Source organism: Panthera leo, chromosome E3 (assembly GCF_018350215.1).
Source record: "Panthera leo isolate Ple1 chromosome E3, P.leo_Ple1_pat1.1, whole genome shotgun sequence".
NCBI classification, from domain to species: Eukaryota; Metazoa; Chordata; class Mammalia; order Carnivora; family Felidae; genus Panthera; species Panthera leo.
In genome coordinates, this window is record NC_056694.1 from 6,998,673 (window position 1) to 7,022,585 (window position 23,913).

General features: G+C 45.5%; 1 protein-coding gene and 1 non-coding gene across 6 annotated transcripts in view; both read left to right on the forward strand.

Moving 5' to 3' along the window:
- LOC122210148 (zinc finger protein with KRAB and SCAN domains 1) overlaps positions 1–23,913 on the forward strand; it is a 106,796-nt gene that overhangs the window by 27,553 nt on the left and 55,330 nt on the right. For 3 of the 5 annotated variants that reach the window (XM_042922642.1, XM_042922644.1, XM_042922643.1), the window contains exons 3-4: positions 22,979–23,491; positions 23,736–23,889. In XM_042922642.1, coding sequence (XP_042778576.1) covers positions 23,066–23,491; positions 23,736–23,889 — 580 coding nt within the window. In that variant the 5' untranslated portion in view covers positions 22,979–23,065. Of the gene's footprint in view, positions 1–13,400; positions 13,513–22,978; positions 23,492–23,735; positions 23,890–23,913 lie in introns of those variants that run through there. The other 2 variants (XR_006197939.1, XM_042922661.1) reach the window with 1 other exon arrangement.
- LOC122210397 lies at positions 19,925–20,026 on the forward strand. The gene has a single exon (XR_006198044.1). It is a non-coding gene; the product is annotated as a U6 spliceosomal RNA (small nuclear RNA).

A 23,913-nucleotide genomic window follows, 5' to 3' on the forward strand; every position in this document is an offset into this window, starting at 1 on the left:
TGTTATTTTTGTTTTCCTTTAATCCAGACCCACACCAAATAAATGGTCCAGGATCTTTCCCCCAGCTATAGTTTGCAAGGTAGGGAGAAATGCAGTTTTCAGCATTTACAGAATGGTGAGGTTTGCCACTTATTAGGTACATTGTGGTTTAAAAAGCATTGCCAGGGGTGCCTCAGTTGATACAGCATGCAACTCTTAATCTTGGGGTTGTGAGTTTGAGCCCTATGTTGGGTGTAGAGATCACTTAAAAAATAAATTTAAAAAAATAATTGAGGGGCACCTGGGTGGCTCAGTCGGTTAAGCATCCGACTTCAGCTCAGGTCATGATCTCGCGGTCTGTGAGTTTGAGCCCCGCGTCGGGCTCTGTGCTGACCGATCGGAGCCTGGAGCCTGTTTCGGATTCTGTGTCTCCCTCTCTCTCTGACCCTCCCCCATTCATGCTCTGTCTCTTCTGTCTCAAAAATAAATAAATGTTAAAAAAAATTTAAAAAAATAATAGTAATTGATAAAGCTTGTCATATCTACCAGTCTGCATGATCCTCAAGACAGCGGAGTGGGTAGCCATGGCCAGAATCATCCCTATTTCACAGATAAGGAGTAGACGGTTTGAAAGGTCAAGTTGCTTGCACAAAACCACACACCCAGTAAGAGGCAGAAGCCAAGTGACTCCAGTTTGCATGTTCTTTTTTCATGGAGTCCGCTTACCTCCCCATCTGTCTGTAAAGAGAGATACACAGAGAGCTTATTCCAACATGTAACCACCTCACCACAGTGGCTTCTGGGAGGCAGCCTTGCATCTCAGTGACGTGGCGGAAACCACAGGGGATGAGGCGCTGAGCCTCAAGGGTACTATGCAGGGACCATGGACCGGTCCCTGGGTATCCCCGATGGGGCATTCCCCGGGGTCCAGTGAATAGAGAGGCTGGGGACCAACTGCGTGAAGTCATGTGTAACATACACACTGTACTGCCACCAGTGAAGTCATGGAGGCAAGGGAGGGAGTTACAGAATCACTGAAACTTTCCTCCAAGCTCCTTCACCGCCGTCTCCTCTTGGGCTGTGGCTTGCTGCATCCAAACGGGCAATGTGTCTCCCTGAAGCCACTGCCTGGGTTCCACCTACCATCCTCCATGCTTCTTCCTAGCTCATTAGCCTCCCTTTGATAACCCCAAACACCAACCACCCAAGTGGGCGTCATGCTCAGCTTCCCCCTTTCTCTCTTCACCTCTGTCCCTTAAGTCCTGCCCAATGCAAATTGCTGTGACCTGTGTGACTGATTAAAACTTCTCAGCTCTGTTTCCACCACCCTTAGCCCAGCCCCTGCAACTGACCGGGCCACCACACTCAACTTCTGGTCTTTTCTTTCCTGCCACGATCAAATCCTGGCTCTTCTCTCTTCTTGCCCATCTATCCTTCAGTGACCACCCTTCTATAATGACCAATGTGTTGCTGTGTTTTGCAGCAAAGTACTCTTGCATACGTACATGCTGACATACTTTCACACAGAGCCCCATTCTGAAGTTAGCTCCCCCTCCCCACCAGATCTCCGTTCATCTCCTGCCTAAACTGCGTAAACTGTTTGGTTTTCTTTTGGTCTTCGTGTCCAAGGCATCTGAAGTCTGCCTGCCATCATTCTTTCAACCAACCTGCCTTTCCTTACTTTCCTGATAAAATGCTATTTGTAAGTTTTCAAGTGTTCTTCCTATTGCAAAGTCCTCTAGAAATTCCAATTAGCCCTCTACTGTGTCCTGCCTTATTCTCTCTTGACATTCAGTGCCTGTCATCGATTGTTGAAATCAGACTGTGACTCCTGGAACTGTAAGCTTAAGGACCACGTGGTCATGAATGACAGTTCACTCCATGGCCAGCCACCCCGTGCTGCCTGGACGTGTCTATACATCCACAATGTGTTTCTTTACGCTGCAATTCTCTTGCAGCGATGAGGATCCTCCTCCTTTACACACTACTCAGATGTTTAGAGGAAGCCCTGGGGTTAGTTCAGCTGCTCCCCAGGTTCTGGCCCAACTCTGAGATCCATCTCTGTGCCATATATCTCTCTCCTCTGCCATTTGGCCTTTACCAAAGGTAATCTGGGGGAGGCACTGCTATAAATGACTCTCAATTTGCCAGTGATTGACACTCCAATGATCAGAGAAGTCTTAGTAACATGTTGTATGGTTGAGTCCCGGAATTTCAAAGAAGGTCATGCAAAATTTGCATATGAATTGGGCGAATGAAAGCAAGACCCGGGAACACAGCCCAGTGGTATCACTGTCTTCTTGACTTTGGTTCTTAAAGGGTGAGGAAGGCCACCCTGTCCTGGCTGGATGCCTGTCAGAGCCACTGGAGTTGTACCGAGCTCTCCTATATATCCCTGGCACCTTTGTGTGCTGTATGTAGACAGAGATGCCTGGGCACTGACATACAGGCAGGAAAGAGCTGGCAGATGGGCCTACACGTGCAGCCTAGTTCAAGGATCATTCAACAGCCCAGAGCCCTGAACTCATCTTGTGTCCCATGTGAGTGAGTCCAAATATATAATCACCGTAACAATGGCATTACTAGTTAACCACAATAGTTCACGGCATGCCAGGCACCTCACCAGTGGCTTTATACCAGTCAACTCAACTAGAGCCTCTTGACCACCTGATGGAGTAGATGCAGTTATAATTAATCCCAGTTTTACAGAGAAACTGAAGCCCCAAGAGGTTACATAACTAGACTGAGAGTGCATAGTACACACAAGGTTAGAACCAAGGCCATCTGAATCCTATAGTGACCTTCCAGTGTGATCTCTGCTGAGATCCAGTGATCATATCCTTCCCTGATATGAATAGGCCTGTAAACAGGGGGGGAGTTCACTTGTAGGAGGATCATCAATGGTCCCAGCTGAGCAGAACCAAGCTGGACTTGACTTCCTCCTCCCTCTAGTCACCTTGCTACAATTCAACCACTGTTTTAAGCATAAAGACAAGAATCCCTATGTTTAAAATTTAAAACTAACTCTAAAAGATATCTACACCCCCATATTCATTTCAACATTATTTACAATAACCAAGACATGGAAATAACTTAAGTGTCCACAGGTGGATGAATGGATAAAGAAAATGTGATGAGAGAGAGACAGGCAGACAGATAGACACAGTGGAATACTATTCAGGCATTAAAAAGAATGAAATCTTGCCATTTGGGACAACATGGATGAACCTCGGGGGCATTATACTAAGTGAAATAAATCAGACAGAGAAAGACAAGTAGCATATGTATGATCTCACTTCTGTGTGGAATCTAGGGAGTGCGAAGTTCATAAGTACAGAGAACAGATTGGTGGTTGCCAGAGAGGGGCAAAGCAGGGGGTTGAGCAAAATGGGTGAAGGGGATCAATGGTACAGGCTTCGAGTTATAAATAAGTCATGGGGACATGATGGACAGCATGGCAACTATAATTGCACTATACTGACTATTTCAAAGTTGCTGAGAAAGTAGATCTTAAAAGTTCTCATCACAAGAAAAAAAAATTGTAACTATGGTGACAGATGTTAGACAGGCTTATTAGTGTGATCACATTGCAATATATACCTATATCAAATCATTATGTTGCACACCTGAAACTAATATAATGTCCTATGTCAATTATATCTCAAAGATTACTTAAGGACAGGGGCTGGCTCAGTTGATGGAGTGTGTGACTCTTGGTGTTGGGGTTGTAAGTTTGAGATTACTTTTTTTTAAGTTTATTTATTTATTTTGAGAGAGAGAGAGAGAGAGAACCAGCAGGGGAGGGGCAGAGAAAGAAGGGACAGACGATCTGAAGCATGAAGCAGGCTCTGTGCTGAAAGCAGTAAGCCTGATGCAGGGCTTGATTCACAAGCCATGAGATCATGACCTGAGCTGAAGTTGGACACTTAACCGACTGGGCCACCCAGGTGCCCCTGGGTGTAGAGATTAGTTAAAAATAAAATCTAAGGGGCGCCTGGGTGGCTCAGTCGGTTGAGCGTCCGACTTCGGCTCAGGTCATGATCTCACGGTCCACAAGTTCGAGCCCCGCGTCGGGCTCTGTGCTGACAGCTCAGAGCCTGGAGCCCGTTTCAGACTCTGTGTCTCCCTCTCTCTCTGCCCCTCCCCCGTTCATGCTCTGTCTCTCTCTGTCTCAAAAATAAATAAACGTTAAAAAAAAAATTTAAAAAAAATAAAATAAAATAAAAAAAATAAAATCTAAAAAAAAAAAAAAAAAGTCACTGGGTGAGCCCTAATCCAATAGGACTGGGCTCCTTAAAAGAAGAGGACATTAGGGGGTGCCTGGGTGGCTCAGTCATTTGAGCATCTGACTTCAGCTCAGGTCGTGATCTCATGGTTCGTGGGTTCGAGCCCTGCTTCAGGCTCTGTGCTGAACGTTTCCTCAGAGCCTGGAGCCTGCTTCGGATTCTGTGTCTCCCTCTCTCTCTGCCCCTCTCCCGCTCTCTCCCTCTCAGAAACAAATAAACATTAAAAAATTAAAAAAGAAAGAAAGAAAGAAGAGGACATTGGGACACAGACACACAAGGGAAGGCCATGTGAAGACAGATGGACAGGAAAGACAGAAGACAGGCATCTATAAGCCAAGGAATGAATCCTGTTGACACCTTGATCTTGGATTTCTAGTCTCCAGACTTTATACGATGCATGTCTGTTGTTGAAGCTGCCCAGTTCATGGTACTTTGTGGTGTTTTGTTTTGTCTTGTTTTGTTTACTGTTTATTTATTTTTGAGAAAGAGAGGGACAGAGCACGAGTGGGGGAGGGGCAGAGAGAGAGGGAGACACAGAATCCGAAGCAGGTCCCAGACTCCGAGCTGTCAGCACAGAGCCTGATGTGGGGCTTGAGCCCATAGAACCGTGAGATCATGACCTGAGCCAAAGTTGGATGCTTAACCGACTGAGACCCAGACACCCCCACACCTACCCATGGTACTTTGTCATGGCACCCCAGCAGACTAACCCAGTCTCCCTCAGAGGCTCCCCATTCAGCCTAAGCCGACCTTGAACTTCTGGCAGAACCCTAGGGGAGAAGCTTCCATTGCCGCTTTCCCGTGTTGCTAACCCTCCTGCCCTGCACTCTGGCTTGTTCTGGTGCCCAGAAGGCAAGGCCCTGCACCCAGGTAGCCTGACCATTGTGGAGGTAGGTCACTTCATGGTCCACTTCATGTGGACCTCTCACTTCATGTTCGGACTCTGTGCTGCTGTCCACGGAGCCCAAGAGCTGCTCAACTGTTACTGAACCACATTCTTGGCTCATTTGGAGTTTACAGTCCATGGAGAGCCCCGAGCCTTGTTCACCACTCTTGCTGTCAAAAAGCCACATCTTCCACATCCAGTCCTTTCTGACTTATTTTTTCCAGGCTGATGTTCCGTCTTGGATGGTGGCCACAGGGATGTGTTGTAGACTTTTCCATCTGGATGCAGAACATTTGGCTCTGTTAGATTTTAACTCACCCATTCCCTATTTGGGGTGTGGGTGTAGGGCTTGCTTTTCCACCTTCAACACGCAAGTTAACACTGTTAGCCTCGGTCATACACAAATCTAACTTTCTGTCACCAACATTCCTATATATAACATTGGTAAAACAGGAAACAGTTCGTATACAGCATATATAAGAGGATCCCGTTGAATAGGAAACAGGGCGGAACCCAGTAGTAGCTGCTCTGGAGGGTGCATTCAAAGTTGCTGTGAATTTGTAAGGGGCGCCTGGGGGGCTCAGTCGGTTAAGCATCCAGCTTCAGTTTCGGGTCATGATCTCATGGTTCACGAGTTTGAGCCCCGTGTCAGGCTCTGTGCTGCTGGCTCAGAGTCTGGAGCCTGCTTCAGATTCTGGGCCCCCCTCGCCTTCTTCCCCTCCCCCACTAGTGCTCTGTCTCTCTCTCTCGAAAATAAATAAAACATTAATTTCTTTTTAAGTTGCTGTGAATTTGCCAATATAACTTGGGTCTGGTTATTCAACCAACTAAAAACCCCATCCGATTCTGCCCTTACCTGCCTCCCATTCATTTTGCAAGCACTCACGGAGGACTTGTCCCCTTGGAATAAGATCCATAAACACACTATCTTCTCTATAAAAGCAGAATCTCCAGGTATTTTTCCTTTGTACCCTGCTCGAGCCTCTTCATTTTAGTGTTCCGAGATGTAATCATCAACCCTGTTTTACTCCAGGCACGCCATCTATAATTTTTCAGACTTGCAAGTCTTAAATATACATCCTCCTGGACTTCCCCTTCTGGCCATATGGCAGCCAAGATGAGCAGAGAAACCCTCCCCATATAGCACACTGACAAATGATGGGTTCCATGCAAAAAAGCATCTTCTACTAACGTGTGAATGGGCTGGTGGGAAAGTAAGGGAATCCCTTGGAGGCCAGAAAAAAATGACAGCAGCAATCCAGAGGGATAAGCACACTGTAGAGTGACTTTTCCCTAGAGTGTCTGCTCATCTCTGGTGCCCAGAACATGGGTTTTAACAGGTGACACACCAGGGGGATAGGAGACAAAACCAGGGACCTGAGCCTTCTGCCTAAAGCTAGGAACCTCTAAGGACAACACCCTGAAAGGTGAATCGAGGCACCTGGGTGGCTCAGTCGGTTGAGCATCGGACTTCAGCTCAGGTCATGATCTCCTGGTTCGTGGGTTCCAGCCCCGCGTCAGGCTCCGTGCTGACAGCTCAGAACCTGGAGCCTGCTTTGGATTCTGTGTCTCCCTCTCTCTCTGCCCCTTCCCTGCTCATGCTCTGTCTCTTTCTGTCTCTCAAAAAGTAAAATAAAATGTTTAAAAAAAAAAAAAAAGAGTAAAATCCACACCAAAGAAGAAAACCATGGGGATATGTGGCTATTTGGGCCTTGGAAAATTCCTCAGCACAATGCCACCCTCACAAAGATTTGGTACCTGAAATCACACTATCTGGGTGACCCAAAAGATCTCTAGCTAAAAAAATTTTTTTTTAATTTTTTTTAATGTTTATTTATTTTTGAGACAGAGAGAGACACAGCATGAACGGGGGAGGGGCAGAGAGAGAGGGAAACACAGAATCGGAAGCAGGCTCCAGGCTCTGAGCCATCAGCCCAGAGCCCGACGCGGGGCTCGAACTCGCAGACCGCGAGATCGTGACCTGAGCTGAAGTCGGACGCTTAACCGACTGAGCCACCCAGGCGCCCCTAGCTAAAAATTTTTTAATCTTTTTTTTTTAAGATTTTATTTTTAAGTAATCTCCACACCCAGTGTGGGGCTCAAACTTACAACCCCAAGATCAAAAGTTGGGTGCTCCACCAACTGAGCCAGCCAGGCATCCCGCTAGCTAAATCTAGTTTATAGTGACCCCAATGTATTAATATTCCTGGGTATAAAACTGAATCAAACAGATTCTCACTATAAACCCAGGGCACACCTGGCCCCCATAGGGACAACCCTGAGGAGCTCACGACAGGATGTCACTAGACTTTCATTTGAGGAAACACCCCCAAGGGCCCTAGTGCCTAGTGTCAGCAGCCTGTTAGGGATGCCCCCCATTAGTCTTAACCCCACCAGCTTTCACATCACAGAAGTCAACCTTGGGAGCCCACAGTTTCTGGAGAGCTCTTCAGAAACTTTTATTTGTTCAGGGCAGCCTGCCAGGCCTTAGGTACGGTATTGCTTTGTAATAGTAAATCATTACATTTAGCGGTACTTGGAGTTCTTTCAAAACCCTTGTACGGATGTCATCTGATCTCATTAGCTGAGGTCACTTGCCAACAGCAAACTTAGGGTCACCAGCACTATTTCATGTAGACCCTCTGACTATTTGTGGGCCTGGCAACCCTCATTTCTTGGAATCTGTCCTTAGGAAATAATCAGAGAGGTCTTCAATGATCATGAACAAAGATGTTTTGCCTTTCCCATAGTGCCACTGGGAAAGGGTCTTCTTGGATTATTTACTTGTCTCTTTTCCCCCATACTGATGTAAGTGCCATTATTCCCTCTTCCAGTTAAGATTATGATTAAAAGAACAATATGGGGTGCTTGGGTGGCTCAGTTGGTTAAGGGTCCGAACTTGGCTCAGGTCATGATCTCATGGTTTGTGGGTTTGAACCCCGCATTGGGCTCTGATAGCTCAGAGACTGGAGCCTGCTTCAGATTCTGCGTCTCCCTCTCTCCCTCTGCCTTCCCCCACTCATGCTCTGTCTGTCTGTCTCTCTCTCTCTCAAAAATAAAAATAAAAAAAGATAAAAATAACAGTAATCAGGATAAGCAACATGCATTGAGTGTTCACTGTGTGCCAAATGCTTTGCTATCAGACACTTACCTCCCACAGAGACGTTGTGAGGTTAGTATCACCATTATCAGCTACCAGTTATTATCAATCAATAATTATCAGTTATTAACTATCATCATTTTACAGATGAAGAAACTGAAAGCTTAGAGATAGGTTATTAAGAAGCCCCAAACACATAACTAGTTAATGGTGGAGTTGAGACTTGAACTCAGCTCCATTTGACTCTAATTTGTACACGTGGAATAAGTACACTATGCCTGGTATCTGGTGAAGCTTAAGAGGAATTCAGCAGATTCTTTTTTTTTTTTTTTAATGTTTATTTCTGAGAGAGAGCGAGAGAGAGAGAGAGAATGAACAGGGGAGAGGCAGACAGAGAGAGAGACAGAATCCAAAGCAGACTCCAGGCTCTGAGCTGTCAGCACAGAGCCCGACATGGGGCTCAAACCCACGAACCACGAGATCATGACCTGAGCCGAAGTCAGACACTTAACCCACGGAGCCACCCAGGTGCCCTGGAGTTCACCAGATTCTTCAGTCATCCCATGGATTAAACAATGTCTCAGAGAAGAGTGTTCTAGATATTTAAGCTTCATGTCCAGTGGGGCAGAACCTGTTGGTCAGTACTCAAATTTCTGCCCGTTCTGCCCTAAGGAGCTCAGCTGTCCTATTTTTCTCCCTGTTGGCTACTTTTGCTCAGGTTCTTACCTTCCATACAGCTCACAGATACCATGCCCCAGGTAGTGAATCTTCATACATCTTAGCGAATCATGGTTGGCTAGTTCCATCCTCTAAGCTCTGATGGTTCTTGGCGTGGCTATGTGATTCTCTTTCTAGCTGAAGAGATGTGAAAGTCTGCTGGGAATGGGGGTGGGGGCAGAATTATGAGATTTTCTAACACGAGAGAAGGCAGCCCAGTCTCTTTTGCATCTCTGACATCTCAATTCTGTGTGGCTTCTGGGAAATGTTTTCCATATCTTTGGGAAGGAGAAAGGTTTTTCTCTTATCCACAAACCTGTCTGCATCACTCCCATAATCACACACATCTGACAGGTGCTTCTGGAAGGTTTCTCTCAGTGAAACCTGCATTCTCACAGTGCAATACATTATTTGAATAGCAAATATTTATCAGAAGTACTTGTGGGCACTGGCGGGGGGGATTGAGGTGGGGAGGATTGACATACATAAAGAGAAGTCGATGCTCAACGGAATAAAAACTCTGAGAGATTGTTAGGATCCTAGAAGAAAGGGGATGAAAAGAAGATTCTGGACAAAGCAGAGAACTTCAAGTGGGGATAAGCATTAGAGAGCTGGCTGGGGAATAATCCCTAATGGCTGAGATGACTGAAAATGTTAAATATTCACCTTGAGTTGATTCCAGTCTGCACTGTTATAATCTCCTTCATTTATTCAGAAACTGAAGGTTAAATCTATTGTGCACAACGATTTTATGTGTCATGGACCTTTCGTAGGTCTAGAAACTGAACAAGAGGCTGTTCCAGGCCAGAGGACCCAGCAGGCAGTGGCACTTAGGGGCAGAAGAGGTGGTGGGGGGGGGGGGTGGCAACAGAGCTGACCTCAGAGCAGGTTTGAGACAACTCCCTCTTCTACTAGCAGAGAGGGACCTCTCTGCAGAAGAGGGACCCCACACAACCCTTCCTGCTTCCCTGAGAAACTTGCAATCAGGCCAGAAAAATGTGTTTATGTGCCTCTGGATTTATGCACCTTTTCACTTTGTATTTTGGTGACCCACACCTTAAGTCTAGTGTCTCCTACCGGACTTCTTGAAAAATTCTTGAAGACCAGCTCAATGTCACTTTTATATCCTCCAAAATCAAGCATAATACTTGATACATAATAGGTGATAAATGGCTATAAATAAAGTCTGCCATAAGTCTGTGGTGCGGCCCAATAAATTAAGCATGGTCAATAGAAGGGCATTTGTCATCCTTCTGGTGTAAGTAACTTAGCTGCAGAACAAAGATAAGAATTAAATCTCTTTGGGGAAAAAATATGGTAATATATTTTTAAAGTTCATACCTATTAACTCAATAAACCCACTTGTAAGAGCCCGTCGTAATTAAATAATTCAAAAGACATTTGCATAAAAATCTTCATTCAAATGTTTCTTCGACTAGTAAGACATTAGAAGTATTCTACATGTCTAGAAATAGAGAAATTCTTTTTTTTTAATTTTTTATTATTTCTTTAAAGTTTATTTTGAGAGAGAGAGAGATAGAGAGCAAGCCAGGGAGGGGCAGAGAGAGAGGGAGACAGAATCCCAAGCAGGCTTCGCACCCTCAGTGCAGAGCACGACACAGGGCTCAAACTCGCAAACCGTGAGAACATGACCTGAGCCGAACTCAAGAGTTGGACACTTAACAGACTGAGCCACCCAGGTGCCCCATTTTTTTTTTAAAGTAAGCCCTACACCCGAGATCAAGAGTTACAGGTTCTACTGACTAAGCCAGTCAGACGCCCCTAGAAATAGAAGAATTCTAAATAATTAATGGTACAGTTGCTCAATGGAATACTATATAGCTATTAAATGATAATTATCCATTCTGTGAGGCAAAATGTGAAATGTTAATGATATGATATTAAGTGTTTTTAAATAGTACACATGAGGGGCGCCTAGCTGGCTCAGTTGGTAGAACATGGCAACTCTTGATCTCCGGCTTGTGAGTTTGAGCCCCATGTTGGGCATAGAGATTACCTAATAAAAAAGATTTTAAAAAAGTAAATGGTACACATGATTTCACATCAATCAGACTGGGCTATTCCAGGTGGCAAGAAACAAAGTTGGGTTCTTTTGTTGGCAAAGGATTTATTGTAAGGACACATGGAGACATAGGGCCACCAGGTGCACTGACCTCTGCAGCAAAGTCGAGCAATCTCAAAGACAAAATGTTGTTTGGGGCCTGAAAGTTACTCAGATTGTCACCTCATTCTGCTGTGGACCCTCAGCACTAGATGGCCCTCCTCTGTGAGCTCTGCCATTTGGTGCACCAGCCCCTCATTGTCTTTGTTTCCATGACTCAGTTTTTCTCTCTATTCAAACCTCTGTTTACTCATGTCTTCTATGCTTCTATCACCTAATGGCTTCGGCTTACTGATTTCTTCTTGTGCTGATTTTTTTTTTTTTTAAGTGAACACTGTGCTACACTCACAGCATTTTTTTAAGTTTATTTTCTTTAGTAATCTCTACATCTAACATAGGACTCGAACATATGACTCTGAGATCAAGAGTCACATGCTGTTTCGACTGAGCCAGTCAGGTACCCCTTGCCCTCCTTTCTGATTGTTTCAATATGTATCTCCCATTTAAACTCCCCCAAGAAAGGGAATCCAATGCTTTACTTCCCTACTGTTCCATTAGAACTCTGAGGCCGGGCTGCCTCCATAGTTCCAGTGGTCAGAGTATATCCAAGCTCAGCTTCCATCACATGCCAGACCTGATCCATTCAACTCCGGTGCAAAAAGTGGTGACACAGCATTAATGTGGCAGGTACTTCAGGCTTCCCAGTCACCTATCCAATACAACTGTAGTTCTGAACGATGTTTAAAATAATAAATGAAAAAGGTGTACCTGGGTGGTTTAGTCGATTAAACATCCAGCTCTTCATTTCTGTTCAGGTCATGATCCCAGAGTCATGAGATGGAGTCCCAAGTCAGGATCTGTGCTGACAGCACAGGGCCTGCTTAGGATTCTCTCTCTCTCTCTCTCTCTCTCTCTCTCTCTGTCACTCCCCCATGCACGAGCTCTCTCTCTCTCTCTCTGTCACTCCCCCATGCACGAGCTCTCTCTCTCTCTCTCTGTCACTTCCCCATGCACGAGCTCACTCTCTCTCTGTCTCAAAATAAATCAATAAACTTTAAAAATAATAATAAATAAAAAAGATATGATATGTATGAAAGCAGAGAGGAAAGGGATAAATTAAAGCCATCACATTCTTGTTAGGGTAGAGGGATTACAAGTGATTTTTTTTTTCCTCCACTTTCCAATTTTCATTTAATGATACTGTAACTGCCTCTTAGTTTTCACGGGTTTTGTTTTGTTTTGTTTTGTTGAGACAGAGAGAGAATGAGTGGAGGAGGGGCAGAGAGAGGAGAGAGAGAGAGAATCCTAAGCAGGCTCCATGCTGAGGTGGGAGCTGGAGACCGGGCTGGATCTCACCTCACCACCATGAAATCACGACCTGAGCCAAAATCAAGAATTAGATGCTTAATCCACTCAGCCACCCAGGCGCCCGATCAAGTTTTTTTGTTTTTGTTTTTTGTTTGTTTTTCTTTTAAGTAATCTCTCCCAAGCAATAGGAGTCGTGCAACCACTACTAAGTTCAGTCTCTGTCATCAACCTGACTTGGAATATAGAATAAAGTTACAACCATTAAAGCCTGTGGTCACCCTTACACAGAAGGCAAAGCAAGGTTGACTTTCCCAGCTAAAGGTGAAGTGAGAATTATTGTAGGTTGTGAAAGTACCCTGAAGGCAAAAGTGTCTGTTATTACTCTGAAAACTCCCTTAAACTGCTGTAATACCATATGCCACATGAGCAAAACACAGAATCTTGTAACTACTTTAATTATGGAAATACGTCCTTTGTGCACAGGCCAAATATTGGAAAACCCCACGCACTTAATTGACTGTCATCTCCAGGGTCAGAGAGAAGCTACCATGGCAGTTTTATGAAACCAGCCACCCCTGGCTTCACTTTGATCTTCCTCTGTTTACATACCCCTGTTTCAGCTCCTTGGCCACAGACATACAATTACTAAGAATTATTATTGCTTGATAAGAACTATAATTACTACAATGACTGCCCAAAATGGAAAGGGCAGGAGAGAAATCGAATTATCATATGGACTGGTGTCTGAGCTGGGCCGTTTGTGTCTCGTAAGCCTGAACCCCGCCTCCGGTCCATTCCCTGAATTAACTCCCGGCGCACCCGCAGAGCGCGGTAACCTTCAGACTGGAGGCTTGAGCACCGAAGGCAGGAGCGGGATCCAGCGATTCGGGAATCGAGATGCAAATTCCTCCTGCGCTCCTAGAGAGGACCCGGAAGCGCAGCGCAGTCCCGGAAGGCGAGATGCTGACACACTTCCTGTCTTTGTGACTCATTGTGTCTGTGTCGAGGCGTCGGGAGGGCCTAGGTCCGTGTGCAGCGCCGTTCTGCCGGCCTGAGCCCCAGAGTCAGCTCCCCTTTCTCGCCCAGCGCCCCCAGGCTGCTCCCGGGGCTCACGGTGAGACTTGGGGCCGGCCTCTGGGGAGGGCGGGCGGCGCCGCAGGGTGTGTATGCGTGAGGGTGGGCTCTGCAGCTGCGGCCCCGGGGTCCCTCCAGGCGGCCCGGGGGAGTGTGGAGAAAGTCCAAGCCCCTGGCCCGACGGTTGGAAGCGCCGTCCCCCGGGAGACGTCCCGCCCCGCCCCCGGGTCCAGGCGGGGAGGGGGTGAGGGTCTAGTGGCCGGGGGTACCCGGAGCCCTGGGGAGAAGCCGTCTGCGGGCCCCTTCCGGGCCCCTAGTCCGCAGTGTCGTCATCGTCCTTTGACGTTTCTGAGAACCGGGTCGCGAGCGAGCCGACCCCTGTCTGATTTTACTGCCCGTCCTTCGTCGCCATTTGCTTTGATTCCAGTGAGAGACTTTTTTTTCGGGGTCCTTCAGGACCTCGAGGTGAAAAATGAGGAAGGCCGAGTAATGGACACGTTTTGAGGTGCCGCTTACGTGTTTCCAGATCACCTGCTTCTCATCCCACTTCCACCCGCGAGCGGTGATTAAAGGATATTGGAAGCTTAGAGTGGAGAAAGACGTGGTTCGGATCTAGTAGAGATTTTGTACATCCCACTTTCTCTTTCTGCCTTATGGAATATTTTTGAAGACTTTTAAAAATGATCTGTTCGGAAGATTACGTGGTTCCCCCAACCCCCTCGGTTCTGGGTAGTTAACTCTGCTTGTCTTCGAGTGGGTGAAGAGTGAAGGGAATTTGTGGAAATTGCACCAGGCCATCGGGGAGACTGGTTGCCCGAGTGACCTTGTATTAGTGACCTAATACAGGACTCTTCTCCAGCTCTCCGTTTTGTCATCAGTAAAATTAACTCGATTTTCTCAAAAGGCCTTCCCACTTTGAAATTACTTGATTTGGCCAGTGCAATCGAAAAAAATCGAGCTACAGTTTAGCCTGAAGCTGTGCCCCTCCCTTCTCTTTCCTGCTGTGCCTCCAGGACACAATAAGATACTTTCATTTTAGAGAGTGGCTGTTACATGGCCTGGGACCAAAGAAAGCATTTATTGTACAGGCCAGTGCTAGGCGGATTGGAGGTGGTCAGTAAATACTTGTTGAATTGAATTGTGGAGAATTCATTGTAACCAGATCAACAAAGTACTGTTAGCATATATGCTGGCCATATGTGGAGAAATAGCTTTATTACAAAGGGAACCATAAGGATAATTTGCCCCAGAACATATCTCCAAGTTTATATTGTCTCTGAATCACTGTGCAAGATACCCATTCATTATTTCAGGCAGTCTTCCCCAGTCTTAAAGTACCAACAAGGAAGCTAGCTACTTAATACACATAGTCTTTTGCCGATTCTCTACTTGATCTAAACATTAATTTTTTTTTCTAACTTTATATTGCATCTAAATACAGGTGAGTGCTATGTTAAATTTTACCTTTTCATTCTGGAGTAGTATTGGTATTCTTTGGGTAGCTGGCTGTCTTTTAAAGGGAGCTTTTTCATGTTAAAAAAAAAAAATTAGGGGCACCTGGGTAGCTCAGTCGGTTAAGCATCTGACTTCGGCTCAGGTCATGATCTTGCATTTGTGAGTTCGAGTCCCATGTCGGGCTCTGTGCTGACAGCTCAGAGCCTGGAGCCCGCTTTGGATTCTGTGTCTCTCTTTCTGCCCCTCTCCTGCTCGTGGTCTGTCTCTCAAAAATAAATAAATGTTAAAAAAAAAAAAAATTAAAAAATTTAGGGCGCCTGGGTGGCTCGGTTGAACAGCTGACTCTTGATTTTAGCTCAGGTCACGACCCCAGGGTCGCGCGATCGAGCCCTGCATCGCGCCCCATATCAGGCTCCAGGCTGAGCGTGGAGCCTGTTTAAGATTCCCCTCCACCGTGCAGACGCATTTTCTTACCCTGTGTCTCTAAAAAATAAAAAAAAAATATTGAGTGCCTGTGTGGCTCAGTCGGTTAAGCATCTGATTTCGGCTCAGGTCATGATCTTGAGCTTCCTGAGTTCAAGCCCCGCGTTGGGCTCTTTGATGTCAGCACAGAGCCCACTTCAGATCCTCTGTCTCCCTCTCTATGTGTCCCTCCTCTGCGTGTGTGCTCTCTCTCTCAAAAGTAAACATTAGAATTAAAATAATAATAAAGTAAAATAATTTTTTAAAAAGCTTAACAAAACTTAAAATTTAAAGCTCTGTTCAAAAAAGGGAAGAGAGGGTGCCATTTGTTTAAACTTTCAAGACTATGCTCTGGAAAAGATACTGACCTGCTTAGAAAATAGCCTTTGGAATAAACCGAGCTTGTAACTCCAAGCCCTTTTTGTAAGAAAATCGTTGGTATTTGTCCTTGGTGACAACCGGTGGCTGGGGGTAATCTTATCTAAATCGGATAGGGTGTCAGAATGTTTTTCAGCTCAGAGGGACCCCAGAGGTAGTTTTCTACTCTCCTCCCCCATTTGACAGATAAGGATACTGAGTGCCAGAGAGGTTGAATAATTCACTCAGGGATGTGTAACTTATTTGTGGGAGACTAGAGTTTAGGTATTCCAACCTGTGCTGCTTTCACTGTTACAGGAATTCTGTTGCTTAATGTTTTAAGCAGGCTGAAAATTGGAAGGTACAGTCATAGCTCTTAAGTTTGTGGAAAACAAGGTACTCCTCTACCGCTTACTGAATGCCAGACACTGTTTAAAGAGCTTCATATATGTTAACTCACGTAATCATCACGACAACTCTGTGAGGAAAATTTTTTTTATTCCCATTGAGCAAATGCAGAGAGATATTAACTTACTGAAAATGATCAGCTGGTAAGTGGTAGGGTAGCTTATTGAAGCTTCTCCAAATAGCCCCTGGGGCTAATCTGAGGGCAGTACTGAGTGCTGTATGAGTGGGCAGAAAAATACCACACTGTAAATTCAGCAAGTATTTCTTTAAAACTAGGTGTTTGCAAGGAATCCTACCAAGTGGTCTAAGAGGTACAAAGAAACATTCCCTTGGGTGCCTGCCTGGCTCAGTTGGTGGAGCCTGCGACTCTTGATCTCTAGGTGGTGGGTTCGAGCTCCACGTTGGGCATAGAGCTTACTTTAAAAAATAACAATTAAAAAAAATGAAGAAACCTACTTTAGCAATTAGTCCAGTTGAGGAGGAAGGCGTGAACAATTACATTACAGAGAAAGAAATACAACTTCCATGGCAGATGCTTGGCAGAGAGCATTTGGGCCAGAAGTTTAGAGAGAGAAGAAGAGGTTGTTTGCTCAGATCATTTGAGAAACCCGAAATAAACCCAGCCCTTCCCACTGCTGTTGTGACTTTTCTCTTTGCCTAAGTAGGAGCACAAATGTTGAGGGATGGGGGAGAGGGCCTCATAACTGGGGGAAGAGGGAATGTGCCTATGCCCTCATCTCTGCCCCTTTGGGTCTCACTTCCTCCTCAGAGTCTCTTCCTGTTGAGTCCCACTGACCCAATAAATATCCCACCTTCCCCCCACCCCCCAAGCAAGCTCTGTGCCCAACGTGGGCCTTTGAACTCAACAACTCCGATGTCAGGAGTCACATGCTCCACCAACTGAGCCAGTCAGGCACCCCAAGAAGTATCCCAGTCTTTAAAACTCTGGCCTAGGTGTGGGCGCAAATCAAATTCCTTTCGTTTAGTCTCCTTCGTATAGCTGAGACAAGATAAAATTTTCATGAAAATATGAAAATTTTTCTGATGCTAGACTAATTTCTACACCAGTCCTGCTCAGTTGCCCCTGGTTAGGTTTGAGATGATTCCTACTTGTGTCTCCTGCTGTGTCTCCTTAGCCACACAGCTCCCTGGTGAAAACAGATGGCAAATGAGGCCCATTCCTGGGTGGTGATCCTTCACAGGCACCTTCAGAAGCCTTTCCTCTGGGAAAGAACCTGTGTGCACACAGAAGTTCTTCCTAACCCCACGTGTTGGGACAGAAGGAGTTTGGCATGATGGCTAGAGCTTCAACTGAGGGTTCCTAATACCAAATCCTACCTCTGCCCTTTAATTGCTGTATGACCTTGGGTGTGTTAATTTAACGTCAGTAAGCCTTAGTTTTGTCATTGTAAAGTGATATGATCATCATAGCTCCCTGCTAAGATTGTTCTGTGAAACACTTAATATCTGGTCCGTGGAAAGCACTCAACGAATATAAGTTCTTATGCCCCTGAATGAATGTTCTTGAACAGTGATGAGGGGCAAGTGGCATTTTAGCTAAGCTCTAAAGGATAAGTAGGATTTGAAAAGGCCAGAAGACTGGGAGAGGAAATCCCAGACATCGACTGTGATGTGAGAATAGGATGGTGATCAGAATCCAAGGCATATTTAGGAGCTACTCCTTCTGTGGATGGAAAAGGTTCATGCCGGAGAGGGAAAGAAATTGATGCTGATGGTGAACTTGAGAGGAAACTGGGACCAGGTACTGGGGACTGGTGACTGGAAAGCTGTAGAGGTTTAGGGGTTCCTTCGGTGGCCCAGTGGCTAAGCGTCCGACTTCAGCTCAGGTCATGATCTCACAGTCTGTGGGTTCGAGCCCCATGTTGGGCTCTGTGCTGATAACTCGGAGCCTGGAGCCCGCTTGGGATTCTGTGTCTTCCTGTCTCTCTCTCTGCCCCTCCCCCGCTTGCCCCTCATTGGGCTCTGTGCTGACAGTGGAGAGCCCACTTTGGAACTTCTGTCTCCCTCTCTCTCTGCCTCCTCCTCTCACACTGTCACTGTCTCTCTCTCAAAAACAAACATTTTTTAAAGAGAGAAGAAAGAAAGAAAGCTATAGAGGTTTATGAAGTAGGGGGAAGGGGAATAAAGGCAGGAAACCAAAGAGCGGAAGCCAGACCTGACAGAACTAGGTAATTACTTCTTCCTGGTGCTTGGAGACTGAATGCCTGTAAGGAGAGGAATCCAGAAAGGTGAGATTCTGAGCTTTACTGAATGAGGCATTAGTAGAATATCTGATCGCTAATTGCCACTAAAGGGAAACAAGAAGTGGCAGGGGAGATGGCAATATTTTGAGTAGCTCCTCTTTCTCCTCAGTTTAGCAGAAATAAACTGCCAGGTTCTCTAGCAGATAAGTGCAAAGAAGTCAAGAGTCTTTGTCTTTCAGGGGCTTAAATTTTAGTTGGGAGGTGATGGGAACTGCAACCGAAATAACGATAATGCAAGGAGAATATATGTGGCATAACTAGGAACAGAGAAGGCATTGAGGGTGTTCAAAAGAGGAAGGTATCTTAGTTAATCTGGAACGGCAGACGTTTTACATCTGGAAGAGTACGTCAAAATTTGACCAACGAGGTTGACGTGGTCGAAACTGTTCACAGCGAAGGTGTGACGATGGGATATCCCACCCTGTGCTTGGGGAACATGAATGGCCAGAGAGGCTGAAACACAGGGCATCACGACGAAGAAGAGTGGGGGGGGGGGGGGGGGGGGAGGGGGTGGAGAAGACTGGAAAAGTAAAGTAGGGTGTGTTCTTTGAACACTAAGTTGGCAGATAGCAAAAATTCACAGGCGCTAATTGAGGATAAAGAGATGCCCGGAAGCGTACTTTGGCAATACGGCAGTGACCTCGCTTGGTTCCTACTGGACCTGGGAGAGATGGAAGGTAGAGAGACTATGGCACTGTGGCACAGATAGGGAGCCGACCTTAGGGTGGTGGGAAATAATTGTGGGGGGCACAGAAGGACAAGGTAGTGTTTCTTCTGAGTTTTCAGAATGAAATTGAAGAAACTAAGGCTTTTAGGAATTATTTAGCCTCCAGTTGGGAAGACGCTAGCCAAAGGAGCCATCTGTTGGACTGCCTGTCCTACTGCCTCTTCCTGTGGGGGCAGCTTTCCTAACGAGGTCTTGGCTGTTCTGATGCCCTGGCTTCAGGGCTGTCTCTTCCCAGACAACGGCCTTGTTGACACACCAGTTACTTCCCTGGCTCCTCTAGTGCTGATGTTGAAACTTCCTTAGAACAGTTGGCACCTTCTGCTTTGTATTGAAATTATTTGTGTAAAAATGGGAATCCTGCTTCACATCTTTGTATCCCCCTCCATCTAGGAAGGCACTTGGCATATTGTAGCCTTGGAGAGGGAGATGTTTAAGAATTTAGTCATAAGGACTTTACCAAGGCAGCTCTGAAGTTGTAAAACGTATTTACTGCAGCAAGGAGGGTGGGGTGCAAAACCGTTCTGAAGGAGATCAGCGGGAAGGGCTGGGGGGTGGTTTGCACTGGACTTGACCAGCTTAAAATCACAGAAAAAAAAGTGACTGAATTCCCACATTTCTGTTTATTTCTATGTCCGTAGAAAGCCTTTTTGAATATAACGTTCTTTGTTGTTCCTAGAGTCCGCTACTTTAATAAGGATTTTGATTTTACTAAGGACAAAAAAAGTTAAGATAGAAAAACCAACCCTGTGAGAAATCTCAGATTAAAACAGCCATCGCCAGTGCTCGCTTTGGCAGCACGTGTGGTCAAATTGGAACGATGCAGAGATCAGCATGGCCCCTGCACAGGGACAACGCAAGATGCTGAAGCGTTCGATTAAAAAAAAAAAAAAAATCACCTCCCAGCTTTTTTTTGGACACATTCCTATCTGTAAAAATTATTTATAAAAATTGTATACATGTAGTATTATACCAGTATTTTATATAACAAAACAAGGATACATTTAATTGTGCTATTCAAAAAATACTTTTGTGTTTTAATTGTGCATGATCCCTTTTCTACCAAAATTACCAAAAAATTTTTTAATGAGAGCCATGTAATTAAAAATGCTTTCTAGCTTAAAGTTCTTGGCTTTGGATGATAGAGCAGTTGAATGCTCTGTCTCTAAAACTTGAATTTGATGCTGTTGAGACGAAAAAGATACCTCACAAAGATTTGCCAGTTCAGATGGAAGAAACACATTGTCAGCTCTGCTTAGTAACTATTGGTCCTATCCACCACGCAAAATTTTTGTTGTTGAAATTCAGCTAGTACATTTCCATTTTTCAGACCCTTAAATCATCTGTTCTTAAAAACTAATCAAAAGGTGGCATGCCTAGCTGGTTCAGTCAGCAGAGCATGATCTTGGGGGTTGTGAGTTCAAGCCTCATGTTGTGCATAGAATCTACTTTTAAAAAAATCAAGGGGTGCCTGGGTACCTCATTCGGTTAAGCATCGGACTCGATTTCGGCTTAGGTCATGATCTCACAGTTGATGGGATTGAGCCCGTGTCGGGCATGGTGCCACTGTTAGCGTGGAGGCTCCTTGGGATTCTGTCTCTCCCACAGTGCCTCTGTCTTTCTCAAAATAAATAAATTTTAAAAAAGAATCAAAGGTGTTTTAAGTGTTTTTTTTTTAATTTATTTTGAGAGCAAGCACATGCACGTATGCAAGCAGGGAGACAATGGCGGTGGGTGGGGGGGTGGATTATCCCAAACAGGCTCCACCGACGGTGTTGTAGGCATCGACTTGAGGCTCAATCCCACGAACCGTGAGATCATGACCTGAGCCGAAATCAAGAGTCTGATGCTTAACGGACTGAGCCACGCAGGCACCCGTTTTAGGTTTTTAAAAAACAGACTTTTGGGGGCACCGGGGTGGCTCAGTCCGTTAAGCATCAGACTCTTGATTTCGGCTCAGGTCATGATATCATGATGGGATTGAGCCCTGCACTCACAGCATGGAGCCTGCTTCAGATTCTCTCCCTGTCTCTCTGCCCCTCTCCCTCTTGTGCACTCACTTGTTTGCTCTCCTCAAAGTAAATAAACATTAAAAAAAAAGAAAAATCTTCTTTAAAAACACAAAAACAGACTTTTAAGATCTTAAAATTCTTCATTTGGAAGATTTTATACAGTGTAGAAAGTATAAGGTTTTTAAATATTAACAGATGATTAGGTTTGTCCAGGATACTTAGTATCATCTCTGGAAGTTACAATTACATAACAATGTCGGCGCCCCCCCCCCCCCCCCATGCACTTTTTTTTTTTTTAAGCAGCTGCCCTGTCACTTATTGGTTGATTTCTTGTTGAATTAGTTTGACATTCGTTCTTACCCACTAATCTGCGTGAGTGAAACCTCGCAGTAGGTAGAAGCTTCATCTGTGCCACTTAACGTGTGTTTCCACTGTTTGCGTTTCTTCGAATTGTGCTTTTTCTGTTGGAGTCTTTAAGCTGCTGGTCTTTTTTCTTCTTTTCTTTTTTCCAGATGTAATTGACATATAACATCATATTCCAGGTGTACAACATAATGGTTTGATATTTGGGCAAAACGATCACAACAAATCTAGTTAACATCTGTCACCACAATTACAATTTTTTTTTCTTGTGATGAGGGTTTTTAAGGGCACTTAGCAACTTTCAAGTATGCAATACAGTGTTATTCACTGTAGTCCCCTTGTTGTACATTATGTTCCTATGACTTCTTTACGACCTGGAAGTCTGTCATTTGAGCCCTGTCACCCAGTTTGCCTGCCCCTGTACTTGTCTCTTTTATGAAGACAAGATTAGTTCAAGCTGGATAAAATAATCCATTATTCCACATAACTGGTCTCAGGTAAACTGGGAGATATCACAGTACCTAAAAGCGAACAAGTGAAATGAGGAAATTTTGGCAGCCCTCTGTGTGGGGGAGGGAGGTTCCCACTTTTTCCTTGGGACGTACCCTGTGACGTGTGCCGGTTCGACATTTAACCAAGGGCGGGTGTGAATGTCAGTTTGTAACATGCCGTCTGTAGAATGGCACTGGCGGTCGTGCCTCCCTGCAAGTGCTGTTGTGTCCGGAAATAAGATGACGTGTGTACTGCTTGAAGCCTGGTACCTGGCGCCCTGCTGACACTCAGCTCTCTCTGGGACGAGCACTTAGAAGCATGGCGTCGTAACCTGCTGTCCTGGAGGTTAGGTGTTCAGACTCAGGCACACACCCTAAGGGTGTTATTGGCCTGTTGGACGTTTCTCTCTGCACGCCTTTTTTTTTTTTTTTTTAATGGGGGCACCTGGGTGGCTCAGTCAGTTAAGTGCCTAACTCTTGATTTCAGAGTTAACTCTTAACTCAGTCGGTTAAGTGCCTAACTCGTGCAGGTCTGATCTCTCGGTTCATTTGTTCAAGCCCCACCTTGGGTTCTGCATTGACAGTGTGGAGCCTGCTTGGGATTCTCTCTCTTCTCTCTCTCTCTCTCTGTCTGTCTGTCTGTCTGTCTCTCTCTCTCTCTCTCTCTCAACAAACAAAAAAACTTAAAAAGAATTTATTTTTAAGTAATCTCTACACTCAACATGGGGCTCAAACTCACAACCCCGAGATCGAGAGTGTGCCACCTGCTCTACCAACTGAGCCAGCCAGGCACCCCCTCTCTGTAAGCCTTAACATATAAAATGACGGTGAAAACAGTGTGACTCTGGAGGTTTTGTTTTTTCTTTTGCTTTTCAGAGGCATTTTCAGTGCCTTGATGTGCAGCCTTGTGTGAAGTGTTGACACAGGTCACTTTTCATAAAGGTACTAATAATTATGTTTACTGTGTCAGGAACAATACCGAAACATATCAGAAAACATCTAGAACAGAAAGGAGAGCACAGACCCTGTTTGGATCAAGTCAGCTCCCTGAGCCTGAATGATGACTGCAGAATCCAGGGAAGCCACAGGTCTGTCCCCCCAGGCTGCCCAGGAGAAGGATGGTATCGTAATAGTGAAGGTAGAAGAGGAAGATGAAGAAGACCACATGTGGGGGCAGGATTCCAGCCTGCAGGAGACGCCGCCTCCCGACCCAGAGATTTTCCGCCAACGTTTCAGGCACTTCTGTTACCAGAACACTTTTGGGCCTCGAGAGGCTCTGAGTCGACTGAAGGAACTTTGTCATCAGTGGCTCCGACCAGAGATAAACACTAAGGAGCAGATCCTGGAGCTGCTGGTACTGGAGCAGTTCCTCTCCATCCTGCCCAAGGAGCTCCAAGTCTGGCTGCAGGAATACCGTCCTGATAGTGGGGAGGAGGCCGTGACCCTTCTGGAAGATTTAGAGCTCGATTTGTCAGGACAGCAGGTAAGAAGAAGGTGAAACCTATTCTGTATAAGCAGCACTTGGGCTGTAAGCCTGGAGCAAAGAGAGAGTTGCAGTTTGAAGCTGGCACTGGTAGTCTTTGTGGTGGTTATTCTTCTCCGCTCAGATGCTAAGAGGTGCTCTGGCCTCCTTCGCCTGCATCCACTCATTATACGTACCCTCTTTCTGTTCATTTAAACTCCGGTGTAAAAAATGATTTACCCATAAACCCACCATTTGTCCTCAGGTCCCAGGTCAAGTTCATGGGCCTGAGATGCTTGCCAGGGGGATGGTGCCTCTGGATCCAATGCAGGAGTCCTCAAGCTTTGACCTTCATCATGAGGCCACCCAGTCCCATTTCAAGCATTCATCTCGGAAGCCTCGCCTCTTGCAGTCACGGGGTAAGAAAGAAGCAAGATTTCATG